The sequence below is a fragment of the Ictalurus furcatus genome, chromosome 27, assembly GCF_023375685.1.
Source record: "Ictalurus furcatus strain D&B chromosome 27, Billie_1.0, whole genome shotgun sequence".
NCBI classification, from domain to species: Eukaryota; Metazoa; Chordata; class Actinopteri; order Siluriformes; family Ictaluridae; genus Ictalurus; species Ictalurus furcatus.
Genome location: NC_071281.1, coordinates 13,110,420 through 13,127,550, shown reverse-complemented (window position 1 = coordinate 13,127,550; position 17,131 = coordinate 13,110,420). Strand labels below are relative to the sequence as shown.

At 38.1% G+C, this 17,131-nt stretch overlaps 1 protein-coding gene across 1 annotated transcript; it reads left to right on the top strand.

Moving 5' to 3' along the window:
* Positions 1–817: 817 nt before the first annotated feature.
* tmem276b (transmembrane protein 276b) lies at positions 818–16,722 on the top strand. Its single transcript, XM_053617081.1, has 4 exons — positions 818–2,067; positions 9,560–9,673; positions 9,928–10,065; positions 11,955–16,722. The coding sequence occupies exons 1-4, from the start codon at positions 1,692–1,694 to the stop codon at positions 12,203–12,205; spliced, it is 879 nt and encodes a 292-aa protein (XP_053473056.1). The 5' UTR covers positions 818–1,691; the 3' UTR covers positions 12,206–16,722.
* Positions 16,723–17,131: the final 409 nt, after the last annotated feature.

The following is a 17,131-nucleotide window of genomic DNA, read 5'->3' as shown; positions in this document are numbered from 1 at the left end:
AGTGCGAGTTGAGCTGAGCTGAACTGTGTGTGTGTTCATGTTTTTGTGTGTCTCTGGGTGAGACTGTAAAGTAGAATGTGTTTAAAAAGCACTTCCAGAAAAAACGGAATAAAAATTCCTTTTGAGTTGTCCCAAGCCTGCCTCCTGTTTCCTCATTCAGACTCAAACACGAGTGTCGCAATGGGCTTGGGAAATTTTGTGACTTCAATGCTGAAAGTAAGTACAGAAGATTAAAGCAGATTAAGAAAAGCATACTGCAGTATATACTTTTAAAAAAAAAAAAGTTACATCTAGAACCCGTAAAGTTTCTTCAGTTTGTCCCTCTGGGGGAACCTTTAAAGATTTTAACCTTTAAATGTTTGTATCTATACTACTGTTTTCCTTTCAGAGTGGGACTCGAGTAGAACTGGGAGTCAAGTAGATGCAGGAACTATCCAAAGAACCCATATTTTCTGCTATATGAAGAGTAGATATGTGATCATGTGACCTTGTCAATGTGGTGATACAGATGTAACCAGCCCAAATGCAGACAGGAAGTTCCCCAGACCAAAAACAGAACAAGGTGAAACAGGGTTTTGCTAACTTTAAACTTAATACCATACATTTGACAAATAGACCTCACTTCCTAATAGTATGTATGATATAGCCATGCAAAGCAATTAATATTATATTGTGTTATACTAAAACAGTAATCTTTACATTTGCCCTTTATAAAAAAAAAAAAATGTTTGTTAGTGTGTACTAGATATTCTGTGAAAGTTAATCAAATTAACCAATGATACAGCTTGTTAAACAACATAGGATTACTATGTTGATGATTGAACTGCACATTTTCTATACCTCAGAGTATACCACATGAATTACTCTGATCAATTCCAAATCACCAAATGCAGACAGGGAAAAATGTTTTGGCACAGAGAACGCGAAGTGGTTGGGAAAGTCTTCTCCAAGTGAAGTCTCAAGAAAAAAAAAGGGGTTCTTCAAGGATTCATTTAGAGTTCATTGGAAAATTTGAAAAACACTGTTACACAGAACCCCTGACGAGACTAAAACAATGATAGGGTTTACCCAGAGCAACAACCGTCAAAACCTTAAAAGTTCTATAGTATAGAAACCCTACAACAGTGTTTATATCAGAAGGGATTACAATAAGAACTCTCAGTGGTTTGGTGGTTGTTGCTCTGCAGGAACCGGTTAAGGGTTATAAATATTGTATGGGTTTATGATGCTTCTATTTCTACTTCTGATATGATTAGATACCAGAAAGCCGAGATTTCACTGAAGTTATTGGAGATATAATTGAGTTATTATTCATTAGCCTGTTAAGTGTAACAATAATCATAACGTGAAATAAAACCCGTTCTCTGTTTTTCTTCAGGCGATTATTTCATTCTCTCATAAAGAGAGAGCGAGAGAGAGAGAGAGAGAGAGAGAGCGCACTCCACCCTCCAACCGCTCCTCGGCACTGCTCCCAGCATCCTCTCCTCTCTGCTTTTCTCTCTCTGTCTCTCTGAAGCCCAAACTGATATAGGGATAAACGCACATCTGGCGGGTCTCTGCTCATCACTAACATCAGCAAAGCGCGGCCGCGGGGTCCGGCATGTCGGTGTCGAAGAAGCACGAGAGCGTCTTTTGAGCGTCCGCTTCATTTGTGCCAGGCGCCCGTCTCGCCTTGAGTCCAACCGAGAAAGATGGCCGCCGCCGCCAAGCTGCTGACCAGCGCGGGCCTGCTGCTGGCGCTCGGCTCACTCTGCCTGCTCGCTATGGCCATCTGCACCGACTACTGGTACGAGACGGACGCGCGGCGGCACCGCGAGCGTTGCAAGAGCTACGCGAGCAACCGCAACGACCCAGGCTACATCTCCATCTCGAACCGCAACCTGCCTCTCCGGATGCCGCCGGAAATCGGTGCTGGAGGCCCGACCAGAGAGAAGAGGCACCTCGCGGCTCCGCTGGCGGCTATGGAGTCGCACTGCAGCCGCCGGTTCAATTCCACCGTGTCGGGTTTGTGGAGGAAGTGTTACCGCGACGGCTTCGACCTGGAGACGGACGAGCTCATCTACAGAGGTGAGGCTCTCACTGGTTTTCCCATGCTTCCATAGGCGCAAAAATTAAAGAGCTTGGAGTGTTATGAGCACAAATAGAAAAACAGTTGCTTAGTCGACAGTGGAGATTGGAGCTTTTGTGCTGAATGGTGTTTTGATTGGTCGTAATTTCCTGTGTTTTGGAAATGTTTGCACTTCTCCTAAACATCCTACTCACGATTATCTAACCCCCAGTTATCATATAACTCATTCAGACTGATTTTGAGAGCTACAGCCTATTAAAATGACATTTTACTACATTTGATCAATGTCTTATGCAATGACAGTACAGTCACTACAGCGTTTGAATCCTCTGTCCATGGTGCTGAATCGTAACTGTAGTAAAGTGTAGTAAAGAGTACAAATCTCTGGGTGGGGGGGAAACCTTCAGCACTTCCGTTGTGCTGGGTGTATTTGCGTCAGCTCGAAATCCGCCATGATATAATGAAGTATAATGGGTTTAATTTGCGGAGGGGGTGTAAGAGAAGCAAAGAGTCAATTATTTATCAGCTCACAGGAAGGCGGCATTGGAGGGTTGTGGGATACAAGGGAACAGGGGCTACACAGCTTCCAACCAGGCCATATACATAAAGGTGTTTTACAAGGCTGGAATATAGCTTAGTAAGGGCAGAATTGTATTTTAAGTTCAGGAATCCATTGAGGGGTAGCAAGAACTGTGGACATTACAGACATCAAAGGCATCCAAGAATGTTATGTAACAAAACAAGGGCCTCTTGCCTTTTTTTGGCGTTAAAATACTAACCAGCTACATTTTGCAGACGACTGGCCGTCTGCGCTTTACAATTATACAATAGCCATTTCATGCAAAGTAGCCCACATTGGCTTTTTTTTTTTTTTTTTTTTTTTTGTCAACATTTTTGGTCAACATTTTTGCTTCTGCCTTTGCACAAGTTCTATTGCATCTTGGCTGCCAGACCACTTGACTTCATATTCATCAATAATGTGTTCATTGGATTTCCCTTGTGCATTTAAGTGGCTGTATAGATGCCATGAATGATAAAGCAGTGATGAAGCACACAACCTGTACCATACACCTGAAAGAGTGCCAGCAGCCAGGATTACATTTCTGTTTATGGCTCAGACTACATCTGCCTTTCTCGCTCACTCCATGTCCATGACCTATTTGGCTTTGACTTTAAAACATGTGAGTTAAGGTGTCTGGGTCAATTTTACACTGATATTTGCCATTTTTTATGTCTGAAATAATATTCAAAGATATTGCTTGGGAAAAATAAGTCTGATGAATCTGTGACATCAGATTATATTATTAGTGTCAGAGTTAATATGTGCTGTTTGTAATTGTACTTCTTTAATCAGTACGTTTTGCCCTCTTTATGAACAATTATTTGGAGAGTGTTTAAAATAACATGACAGTGATGAAGGTGATAATGGTTTTACTTTTTTCCAAAATAGGAATCACCTCAAACAGGTATTTGACTCTCTGAATTGTACAGACATCTCCAGAAGAAAACGGGCAAAAATATTGCATATAATAAATCATATTCACATTAATTTTAAAAAATTGAAACTCCTTGCATTTACTCTAACAAAAGTATTTTCATAAAAATATTATATTAAAAATATTTTTAAAATATTATATAAAAAAAATCTAACCAAAACATGGGAAAATTGACACCCCTGAACTTACCTTGAAATGTTCTGTCTGATGGAGTGGTTCATGATCCATCTACAAACTTCTTGTACTTTACAGGTTCAAGTGATTTTATTTGCTCCAAATGAGGCTTCACAGAATATAAATTTGGAGGTGTTAATAATTTTTAAATCAAAAATGTATTACTTAAAACTGTTTTTATTATTATATTGTATTAAAGCTAAAATGATCAATCCTTCTACATGTTATTCACTTTTGACCATTTTCATTTAAGGCCACCAAAATGTTGGAGTCAACTCTTTATTTATGTTAATATGAGTTTAATAATAGATTAACACTGTTATAACACTGGGATAATTCATGATTTTGTATTATTTGGCACATTTTGGACTTGTATATGTTCCTTTTGTGATTATCTGTGATTTATTTCTTTATGAGTATTATATATAGATGTGTCTGGTCCTGTGGCACTAAGGCAAAGAAGGCCCTCCTTGATTTATCATAAGTTATTTTCAAACCCTAAGCAAATAGTTTTAGGCCCTAACTTCCTTAAATTGCATAAAAAGAAGGTAAGTTACTGATAATATGGCTCATTTAATGCTTGCCTTGTCCTTGTTACCACATTGACCCCTAATTCACATTGCTTTGTTTATTGTATGTTATAAATATTATTATACTATTTGTTAATCACTCAATAGTAATATACTCTTTGTTAATCATACTATTAAGTTAATCATTCATTTCAACATGTATTAAAGTGAACTGTGTATAAATCTTACCCGGACTTTGAACCTGATATTTCTAATGTAATAGAATAGGATGCTAGCAGCCTCCTCTAATCAAACTTAATTTGCATATGTGCTGTGTTTGCCCTTTATACGTGTGCTGATGCTGCATTTCACACACAATAAAAACAACCAGTTATAGCCAAGCAAAACAACCCAGTGGTGCGAACCAGGCTATTATCTTCCACAGCAGGCTCTGGCAATATGCAACCACTGATAGAGAATTGAACGTCCTCTCGAACCGATGGCCTCAGCTCGGCCTGACTGAGAATAAACCTGATGTCTGTTTAGAGCTTGTGTTATAAGGGATATTGGAGTAGCAGTGCTGATGCTGGATTTAAAATCATTTTAAGTAACAACATAAGCTGATCTACAATCATATACAGGCCTAGAACAAGAGCTTTGTTCTCACTTATTTCTGGTGTGAATTTGCTGAGCGAGGTGGTGTGAATGTCTATTTTTTTCTGTTGACGGGATATTAGATTTGTTCACCTGCCTATAAGTGGCTATGCATAATACATAGTGATGCATTTCCTGGGGTTTGTCAATGGTAATAGATTGATAATTAATAAACGTATTCCTGTTTAAAGAGAAGGAGCCACTTAGAAGTGGTTCTTAGAATGAATCCCTTTTTAAGAAAAAAAACCTTTGCATTATATATCAAGCAGGCTGATATAAAGTAATGCTTAGATGCTGCCTAGATGCAGATAAGCCCAAAAGAACAGTAACAAACAGCACTACTGTATGGAATTAAAGGTTTGTTTAGTAATTGTTTTGTTTGTTTGTTTTCCTTTATTGGTAAGCACAAGCATGTTTTTAAAAAATAATTTTTATTCATGTTCAGTTTTCATCTAATATTGAATCTGCAGTAGTAATTTGTGCACAATTGCGTGTGTGTGAAACTTTTGAAATAATCCAATATTTGATATTGGAATATCAGTCTATGAACATACAGTGCCCTCCACTAATATTAGCACCCTTGGTAAATATGAGCAAAGAAGGCTGTGAAAAATTGTCTTTATTGTTTAACCTTTTGATCTTTTGTTAAACAAATTCACAAAAATACTCTGCTCTCGTGGATATCAAACAATTGCAAACAAAACACAGGTTTATATATATAAAAAACATTGATAAATATAGGTGTGTAACAATTATTGTTTCAAGAAAAAAGCCTCTACTCTCATCCAAAAACAAAATCAAGCATTTTCAGTTTGCCAGATACTACTGGAACTTCAAATGGGATCGGGTTCTATGATGATGAAACCAAAATAGAGCTTTTTGGCAATAAACACCAGAGGTGGTTTTGGCGCACACAGAGGGGTAGCCATATGGAAAAGTACCTTATGCCCATGGTTAAATATAGTGGTGGCTCTTTAATGTTTTGAGGCTGTTTTTCAGCCAGAGGACCTGGACATTTTGTTAGGATATATGGCATCATGGACTCTATCAAATATCAACAGATATTAAATGAAAACCTGACTGGGCCTAAAATGGGCCGTGGTTGGATCGTCCAGTAGGACAATGATCCAAAACATACATCAAAATCAACACAAAAATGGTTTACTGATCACAAAATCAAGGTCCTGCCATGGCCATCCCAGTCCCCTGACATGAAACCCACAGAAAACCTGTGGGGTGAACTGAAGAAGAAAGTCAATCAGCGTGGACCTCGAAATTTGAAGGATCTGGAGAGATTCTGTCTCAGAATGGTCTCAGATCCCTTTCCATGATAGCAGAGTATTTTTGTGAAATTGTTTAACAAAAGCTCAAAATTTTAAGCAATGAAGACAATTTTTCACAGCCTTCTTTGTTCATATTTACCAAGGGTGCCAATATTACTATATATATATATATATATATATCTCAGTTATTCTATAGCTTTATAAGACAATTCTTCATGTTCTGTTGTACTACTTAAGACAATAGACCTGAACAATCCATATCCAGATGATTGGTATGAATTTCTCACCTGCTTGCTTGAGTTTAATTAGAGACTGATGAGGAAAAATGACACTTGCTTCTAAACCCTTGTATAACATAACAGCAGGCTGTTCGACTGGCACATCCCCCATCTCCTTCACCCTCTCTCTCTAACTCTCTCTCTCTCTCTCTCTCACACACACACACACACACACACACACACACACACACAATACATACATACATACATACATACATGCATACATGCACACACCACTTAATTAGTTCTGATTGTGTTTTACTCTTCCTGAACTCATTTCCATCATATGGTGCAAAGTGATAGTTTGAGTTTTGCACAGAATATGTCAAATTACTTCCAGGTTATCAGGTTATTTAAATCTGGTATAACTCCCCTTTAACAATCAATCTTGAGTCCACATACTTTTCACTTCACTGTATTTGGTATGCTCTGGATAAATATTCAGTATGATATTGAATCTCCTTTCCAGCTTGGCTTGCAGTGTTGTTCTCACATTCACTAAATATTGCAACATTTTGCAAAAGTTTCTTTCCAGACTCTATCACTAATTAATTGCTGTCACATCTTATTGCATTATTCATTTGGCCTTGTCACAGATTATTATATAAATCATCATCATTCCAATATAGTTTTCACACCACTCATATTTTCATTACATTTTACAGTCTATCACGTCTTCTTCTCTAGCAAATGGGAATGATGGAAGAATAAACCTGGATTATCTTAATATATACCATAGCACTGGTTTTGATTAACAGCGGCTCTGACAGTACTGCTGACTGTATTTCAAATCACAGGTTTATATTTATGCACATGTTCTAACATCATGTCTATAGTGACTCTTACTCAGGGACTTGCATGACCACATAAATGGATTAAAAAACATGCAGTGGTGAGGTTGTCACTAAGGAGAACATTTTTGGAAGGCGTCTTCAGTGTCAGTGCTTTCTAAGAGTCAGACGTAATGTTTTCAGACATGGGAAAGTCTTCAGGACAGAGTACTTATCACAGTTTCTCAGTAAGATGACAAGCAACAACTCTTTATAGCTGCTATAACGTAACATGGTAACAGGAACTAAATTCCTTCACAAATGTCCTTCACAATAATAAACATAACTACGGTATAAGTGGATAAAAAGTATGACATTTCATTCTTTAATAAATAGAAATTGTTAGCATTTGCAAATCGTTGTGATATAGGAGGAATAAAACACTTCAGGATATACTGTTATATGGAAAATAATCAATTTTGGGGTGGTAATCATACAACCATCACATCACACCACCCTGTTGTTGACTGTTTTTCTATTATAGTACACTTCTAAATGTTTTATAACTAAATGAATTAAGGGTAAAATCCCATCCCCTTCTCACCCCTCATATTTGTTGTAAGTTTTGAGTTTCCTCCTTAAACTTTATGGGATTTTCTCAGAAATATAGTAGAATGCATTCACCCACTGTCTTCCTGAATGCAGATTTTCAGGACAGCACAGGGCAGTTAGTGCTCTCCTCTGACTGAGTTCATCTTCTCTACGAGGCTGCATGAGTGGCAGTAGCTGGTGTTATATGTGTTAGCCCTCATCCTTACATTCTACTACGGAAAGAAATAGCTATCATTGGAAATTTTATAAGACTTCACAGGACAAAACTGTAAAAATCCTACAACTGAGAAGATTCAAAGTCAGCTCAGAGGACTGAAAAAAGGTTGCAGGCATTTACAATGGCATAATAATGGCAATGGTAATAATGTAGGAACATCTGTGAGACCTAACACGTTAAATGGTGTTGGAATAAATTAGCTCTTTTTATCTTCTTAATTTTGTCGTAAGGGTGTGCAGGTTTATTGCATTCAACAGTAAAATCTTCCAACATTCTTCCATCAAGAAACATTTCTGGCTTGTTTCTTCTTAAAAGCACAATACAAATTCAATTTAATTTAATTGACATTTCCAAAACGTATGATCCTACCTTCATTTGTAGATTTATTTCTCTGTGACTTTAACCATGGCATGGTTTTTGGTTCCGAAACTGGACAGTTGAAGACTGGAAAAAGACCTAAGCTTTTCTAATCTTCTACTGTCCATTTTTAATGAGTCTGTGCCCATGATAGTCTCAGACTCCTATTCTTGGCTGAAAGGAGTGGAACCCAATGTGGTCTTCTGCTGGTGAAGCCCATCCACCTCAAGCTTCGATGTTTTGACCATGCTGAGATGCTTTTCTGCTCACCACGGTTGTAAAGAGTGATTATACAAGTTACTATATAATTTCTTGTAGATTGAGCCAATCTGGCCATTTTCCTCCGACCTCTTTTATCACCAAGGCGTTCCACCCACAGAACCGTTGCTCACTCAGTGTTTTTTGCACCATTCTGTGTAAACTCTATAGAGTGTTTGTGAAAATCCCAGGAGATCAGCAGTTTCTGAAATACTCAAACCAGCCCATCTGATAGCAGCATCCATGCCACAATCAAAGTCACAGAGATCACATTGTGTCTTCATTTTGATGTTTGATGTTGAACATTAACTGAAGCTCGACCTGTATCTGCATGATTTTATGCATTGTGCTGCTGCTACATGATATGCTGATAATCATAGATAATTGCATAAATGAGCTGGGGCGCAGGTGTTCCTATTAAAGTGGACGGTGAGAGTAGAAGGAGTATTGTGATGAAGTGGCATGTTCTGAACTTGAAATTTTACTAGTTCTGGAAGAAATCAGCACAGTCTATAACTCTGTCACAATTTGCAGGGTGATAGAATTGCCTAATTACTAATTAGGTGATAATATTACTAATCAAGCCTCACATTTGGTTTAAATGTCATGGTATCAAATATAGGAGGGATTGTCATTGTATAAAAAAGAAAAGACTATAGCTTTAGGACGAGACTTTTTTGGGGGGGGGGGGCGACACTTAATTTTGGAAACCTTTGAAGCCTTTTGGAAAAAGATTAATGTTTTTGACTCAGTGCTGAGGCTATAAATATTTTTATAGTATTTTTATTTTTATTAAAGTATTTCAAAATATGGATCCTGAAATCTTCTGCATATTGAAGGAATTGTTTAAAAATTGTTTGTTTGTTTAATTTATGTTCTGTAGGTGTGATTCAGAGATGCACTCCAGTGACATATCACTACACCTCATCCATCCTGCCCCGAAATCTGCCAGTCAACATCACTAAAACCATCCGGCAGGATGAGTGGCATGCTCTGCGTAAGTCTTAAACATCCCTCACAGTGATCTGATGCTCCAGACTGTACTTTTTTTTATTACTTTATCCCAAAGAATTACTGGTATACTCATATTACCATATATATTACACAAAGAACCACCATGTATTATTTTTTAAATGTTGCATTGACTATTTTAAGTGGCTATAAAATAACCGCTGATATAGTGCTACTTTCCCTGGCTGAGAGGTTAAGTGAAGTGAAGTGGTGGGTGTGTGTGTGTGTGTGTGTGTGCAGATCTGCGCAGGATGACTGCAGGCTTTGTGGGCATGGCTGTCTCCATCATCCTCTTTGGATGGATCGTTGGGGTGCTGGGCTGCTGCCAGCAGCATGACCTCATGCAGTATGTAGCTGGCCTACTCTTCCTCATGGGAGGTAAGTGTATGTGTGCATGTGTGTGTGCGCGCATATGTGCGTGTGTTGCTAAATGTTGCGTTTATTTATTTATTTATTTATTTGTAAGAATCTTGCTTCTGAGACCATTGGGACTGTTTCCATTTCATTGCTTTGATTGTGTCGCCATCTTGTGGTGATATTATTCCACTTCATTTGGCTAAGCTAGTTTGTACATCAGTAAGTGTTTGTGAAATTACCTCTGAGTATTGTTAGTTAGTATTCAAATATCTCTAAAGGCGTAAAAAGTGAGCCTGAGGTCATGTCAACAATTCTGATATTAGTACAGGTTTCATTTAATTTCTTTAAATCTCAGGATACACTGAAGGCCAGCCCTCATTTATATAAAAGAGGTCAAAAATAAAAAGCGTGTTCAATGTGACAAAAGGTACAGAGTGATAATATGTAATTATTTTACTTATTAGTAATATTTATTTGTGAGTGCTTAGTGGTTAGGCAGTAGTAGTTCAGTGAATAATGATCGGAAGGTTGTTGGTTCAAATCCCAGTATTATGGTTGTTTTTTTTTTTTGTTTTGTTTTTTTAAGTATTTGTGTTTCTTTTGTACGCTTGTCTTTTTAGCAAGAATACTTGCACCTAACACATTTTATTTTTTTGTATTATGTATGCTTTTTTTTGTCCTGTTTTTAAGTACCTTATTTTACACTCTTGTTTTTCAGTATGTACGCTTATTTTGTACACTTGTGTTTTTGGGGAAAAAAAATGTTTTACACTTTTGTGTTGAAGTATGTATGCACTTTTTAGTATTACATATTTTTCACTCAAGTATATATGCTTATTTTGTTTTATGCTCAGTTTTTTTTAGTATGCATACTTATTTTACACTTTAATATATTATATATGCTTATATTAAACAGTTGTTGTTGTTTTTTTTAGCATGCATTCTTTGTACACTTTGCTGCCACAAATACCAGCATCTTGCAGGTTGCAATATGACTGGCTATCCATACCTTTGTGTGCCTATGTGCAATATTTTGCCAATTTGTTTCTGTGAAGATTTAAACGTTTGAACTGTATTACAGTCTATCATATATGTCTAAAAGGAAGATCACATGACCTCATCTCTTATTTATTACAAACAGATGGAAAGCTAGACCTGCTATCACTATTACACATGCAAATTATTAACAGTGATTATTTGGAGATAAATGGTTGAAGGGTCAGTGTTTCAATATTTTCAACAAATAAGCAATTTCGCAAAATTTATTTGAGCTGAACTGTAGTAGCATGTGGTGTAGTGGGTAGTGTTGACACCTCATAATCTATGTAGCGTTTTCATGTTCTCCTTTTTACATATGGTGTTCCTCTGGTTTCCTCCCATCTCCAAAAACATTCTGGTAGGTGGATTTGGTATGGTAAATTGCTCCTAAGTGTGAATGAGCACATGAATGTGTGTGTGTGTGTGTGTGTGTGTGTGTGTGTGTGTGTGTGTGTGTGTGTGTGTGTGTGTGTGTGTGTGTGTGTGTGTGTGTGCATGGTGTCCTGTAATTGACTGGCATCCCATCCAGGGTTCCGGCCTCAAGCCCAGTGTACACTCCAGATCCACAATGACCCTGACTGGGATAAAGCGGTTAATGAAGATGAATGAGTCAAATGAAATGCTGAACTATACAATAGCTTTCCTGTCTGGAAGGTCACTGTTATTCCTGTAGCTCAGGGGTGAGAGTAATTGAAGGCACACAATGATGACTCATGATGATGGAGGAGAATCTTGTTCTTGGATCCAGAAACATGTCCCATGTGAAGAAATCATGTTCACGCCCACATCAGAATTAATCTGCTGTAAATCCGGTGTTCACGTTGTTCCATGTCTGTCTGTTCTGACCACTCTTTCATTCTTCTTCCTGCCAGGAACCTGCTGTATCATCTCCCTGTGCACCTGTGTAGCGGGAATCAACTTCGAGCTGTCACGGTATCCTCAATACTTGTACGGCCTTCCCGAGGACATCAGTCACGGCTACGGCTGGTCCATGTTCTGTGCCTGGGGTGGTCTGGGTCTTACGTTACTAGCTGGCTTCCTGTGCACACTCGCACCATCCCTAAGCAGCCCCTCAACCCATACAACCGTCCACAAACCAAGGCACGAGAATGGCACTGTGTGAGAAACCTTCCCACAAATCAGCAAAAGACGCTGGTCTGGTCATCATCACACACACACACACTCAGACTGCTGAAATCACTCCACCATCCAGTTTAACACCTCTCATCAGCATCAGGACATGAGTGCTGGAGGTGGCTGGATAATTATATTAGTTTCCTGCATGGCAGCTAGTGATGTGTAACTGTACACAAAAAATTAGATTGAGCGATCACTGTCACTCCTCAAGCACACTAAATAAGACACAGTCAGGATAGTTTCAGCAAAGGAAATGTAGATAACCAGACAAACACACACACACACACACACACACACACACACACACACACAAATACAATATACACATATAGACCATTCCAACAATAGACATTCCACCCTCCCAAACTTAAACGAAAAAGATGTCCAAAAGGTGATTTTTCTATTTCTTTATGAACATACATCTTAAAATGGTGCTCTCAGTTCTCAATACCACATGCACAAACAATTAAAGAAGTCAGGACTAGCAGGGACAAACACCATCTGGAAGCCATGTTTTTTATCTCTAAGTAGACTGTACATTTTTTTTTTTTGCTTTTGACCTTTCGAGATTTAAATCCTGATCAGGACTTGTATAAACACCACCATGGTCCGAGCTCTTTGTGCTCCATCAGAAGACTGACCTTGTAGCATTGGTACTTTACTAAAGCCTCTATTGCAGGAGTACAACAACAACAAAAACTAGCCTATCACAGCAATTCCTGATTAGAGCTTTAAAAAGAGCCATATCAGCAGGAAAGAAGAAGAGAAAAAAAGCCACACTGGTTTTCATTGAGCTGAAGGACCTGAACTTATCACTGTAAAGACTGTGACGTAAGGCTGAGGACGTTACTGAAGAGGAGAACAGCCACGAGAGGGAGGAAAGGATGTGTGGAATAATGAAATAAAAGAAACGTTGGATTGATGCATTAGTGAAGTAAACTTTCTAGGGCCTCTACGAGTCTAATTGTACAAATCCTTTTTTTTTTCCTGTAGATTTCATTCCACTGTTTATATGAAATAAGGCTTGGCAAACAATGGGGCTTAATATTTTTTTCTTTGTTATCATGCTGACACTGGGCAACCACACTGTTGTGAGGGATTGGAAACGTTTCAATCCTTGAGAGCATGCAGTTCAAGTAATTGAGCTGACTTTTAAAACAATGCTTCTCTGAACATCATGTCTTGTAAAGTGGAATTGCAGTTGTGAGCTCACACCAGGAATCCTAATTATTTATAACCAATTATAAAAACTATAATAAAGAAATCACCTTTATAGTTATTTTTCTCTCCCACAGGGCTTTCAGATCTTCCCTGTAAATGCAGGAAGAGGTTTGAAGCCTGGGATCCAACTTTTACACAATTTGAAGTCTCACAAATAGCACACAGTTTAGATGAGTGCATAGAAAAGTGTCCTAATGCTATAGTAAAGGTACATTGTATATTGGTACATAATGTACTTTATCTCTAAGTAGACTGTACTACTGTACATTTTTTTTGGTAATGTTTACGTTACCCAGACTGCACCTTGGATAAAGTTGTCAGGGGTGGGCTATACAGCAAAAATGTTATAATGATACACAATATGTATACCAATTCTTACTAATGAAGTGCCTCCAAAAATACAGAGCCACATTTAAAATTAGTGTTATAAATATCAGTGTTCTAGTAGTATTGACAAGTAAATTGTAACTTATACCATTGTTGAATTCTTGATTCTGATTGGACAGAAGGTGTTTATTAATTTTCAAGAACAGCAGCTCTGATAGTAATGCCAGGTGCAAATCAAATTATAGCTTATTTTAATGCCCTATCACATAAACATACAAAAAAAAACTTTTGTTTTTTTTTCAGCAATTGTTGATATAGTGTCATTTTCTGTAAGGAGATACTTATTTAGAATATCTGGAAAGAGGAAGGAGTCTTCGGTGTCAGCGTTTTGTAACAGTCAGAGTGAAAGCTGCAACTTAAAGTTTTTCCGACGCAGGAAAGTCTCCAGGACTGCGCAGTTTCTTGGTAACATGACATTTGTTTCTTTCCAATGAAAGAAAAACAAGGGGCTGGTGAGGGAATGACTGTTTATAGCTGCGATAACAGGAACTAATATATTTTTCAGACACCACACAACATTAAATGTAACTATAGCCTATTGAAATGTATGACATATTGTTCTTTAATGGTAAATTAATGTGGTATAAGAGAAATAAAACACTTCAGGAAATGCTGTTATGGAGGTCAACGTTCGGGGTGATAACAGCTGCATTGCAGCACCCTGTCATTATTTTCCTTTAACAGCACATTCTGTTGTGTTTTATTCCTTACATAATTTATTGAAATATTAATATCATATTGTATATAGTCCCTGCCCTATATTTATTCCTCTGTAATGAACAGACTGAGGCTCACAGAGCTCTGCTGAATTCACGAGAAACAGCTTCTAGATTGTAAGACATCGTCAACAAAATTTAGATTCCAATCAGCCCTAGACCTGCTTTTCTATATAGGGTGCACTGATTTGACATTTTTTGACCTAGATATGGAATGCACTAAAGGTGCAGATTACTACAGCACTATCTGTGACTTAAAACCTGAGCACGGCACATTAATATTACTTTTCAGGATTGAATACGAGTATAAAGTCACAGCCGCAGTTTCTGCTCTGACGTGTTTCAGGAGAAATGGGAAAAATCAATAGAAAAAAATGACATAATAAGCAATTGATAAGAGACATCAATTCTTACCTAACAAAACAACTACATCCTTAGCATGCAAAATGTTGCGAGCGAGTGAAAAAGCACAAGGTATGTGTTCAGAATCACTAAGCAGCTGTAAAACTGAAATTTATACAATATCCGCCATTTATTTTGGCACTGGAAGTAGCAGCATTTTCATTTTGTATGAACTGTTTCTAAGGGTTTATTTCATGAAGCACAGGAATCATTGTCTCGCATGACACTATTATGGTGAATTTATGATGTATTGAGAGACTTGTGTCCATTTTTAATATGATTTTTATTTTACAGGAAATAAAATGTAAATACTGTGTAACATTTTTTTGTGTGTATATTTACTTGTACCAAAAGGAAGTGTTTATATATACAGTATATCTCAAAGTTCTCAAAGTTGATGTGTTGGGAAGCAGAAAAAAATGAGTGAGCGTAAAGGACCTGAGCAATAATAACAAGGGACAAATTCTGATGGCTAGACAGCTGGGTCAGAGCTTCTCCAAAACACCAGGTCTTGTGCTCATGTGGATGTTACTTGCCGGAGGCAGTGTGATGCTCTGGGCAATGTTCTGCCTGGAAACCTTGGGTCCTGGCATTCATGTGGATGTTACTTTGACACCTACCACTCACCTAAACATTGTTGCAGACCAAGTACACCCCATCATAACAACGGTATTCCCTAATGGCAGTGTCCTCTTTCAGCAGGATAATGCGCCCTGCCACACTGCAGAAATTGTTCAAGAATGGTTTGAGGAACATGACAAAGAGTTCATGGTGTTGACTTGGCCTCCAAATTCCCCAGATCTCAATTGAGCATCTGTGGGATGTGCTGGACAACAAGTCCCCGCCAACTTTCAGGGCTTAAAGAATCTGCTGCTAATGTCTCGGTGCCAGATACCATAGCACGTTTGAGATTGAATATACATGAGGCTTGAGGAGAAAATAAAATGGATGTAATGAAGAAAGAGACAAAAATGGTTTTTGTGTATGTGGTTTTTTTTTTTCCTTTTCTTTTTTTGAGTTTTGTTTTTATGGGTGTCATTTTAAAACACAAAGGCGGTATGACACTATTGGTGACTCTCTGGTAAAAGCCTTGCCTCTGCACTCTGAGTTTGAATCCAGCTTGTCCCTGTGCTTGTTGTGGAGAAATGGAGAAGTTGAAGTGGGATGCTATGGGGAACAGGTGGCTGGAGTAAATGCTCCTGGAGAATCCCAGAAAAGGTGAGGCTCATGTATTATGGGTGATGCAATCTTCTCTGCTTTACATCCAATTACATGGCAATATGCAAATGAGTATGCTAATTTACAATCCCAATTCCAAAAAAGTTGGGACAGTATGGAAAATGCTAATAGAAACAAAGAGGAGTGATTTGTAAATGTACTTTGACTTATAAAGATAAGGTATTTGATGTTTTACCTAATCAACTGCATAGTTTTTTTTTTTTTTAAGATAAATGTTTATTTTGAAATTGATGCATGCAACATATTCCAAAAAAGTTGGGACAGAGGAAATTTAGGTCTAATAGCAATGTGACTAGTTGAAATAAGAAGGTGATGTGAAAAAAAGTCTCCAAAAAAGGCCTACTCCTTCAAGACTAGGGCAGCTGTGGCTCAGGTGGTAGAGCAACCCCAAGTTGCTCCAGATGGCAAGCTAGCTCTGTACCATTGGTATGTGAATTGGTATGTGAAAAAGTGCTATATATGTGCAGGCCATTTACCATAAGAGCAAGGATGGGTCGAGGATCGCCAATCTGCCAACAGATGCGTCAGCAAATAATCCAACACTTTGAGAACAACATTACCCAAAGACACATCGGTAGGATTTGGGGCATTTCACCTTCTACAGTGCACAATTTAATTAAAAGGTTCAGGGTCAAATCTCGGTGCGTAAAGGGTAAGGCCGAAAACCAAGCTGTTATCAGCGTCAAGTCCAAAAGCCAGCATCTGTCATGGTATGGGGGTGCGTCAGTGCCCATGGTATGGGTAACTTGCACATCTGTGAGTTCACCATTAATGCAGAAAGATATGTACACATTTGTACACCACAGAGGATCTTCTCTGGAGATCCTCTGACCCACCTGTCTAGCCATCACAATTTGGCCCTTGTCAAAGTCACTCAGATCCTTACGCTTGCCCAATTCTCCTGCTTCCAACACATCAACTTCAAGAACTAACTGTTCATCTCTTGT

Excerpts from the sequence above, each read along its gene's own strand:
- tmem276b (XM_053617081.1), top strand. The coding sequence starts at position 1,692 with ATGGCCGCCGCCGCCAAGCTGCTGACCAGCGCGGGCCTGCTGCTGGCG. Across the intron at positions 2,068-9,559 it reads GGACGAGCTCATCTACAGAG|GTGTGATTCAGAGATGCACT; the intron begins GTGAGGCTCTCA and ends TATGTTCTGTAG. Across the intron at positions 10,066-11,954 it reads CCTACTCTTCCTCATGGGAG|GAACCTGCTGTATCATCTCC; the intron begins GTAAGTGTATGT and ends TCTTCCTGCCAG.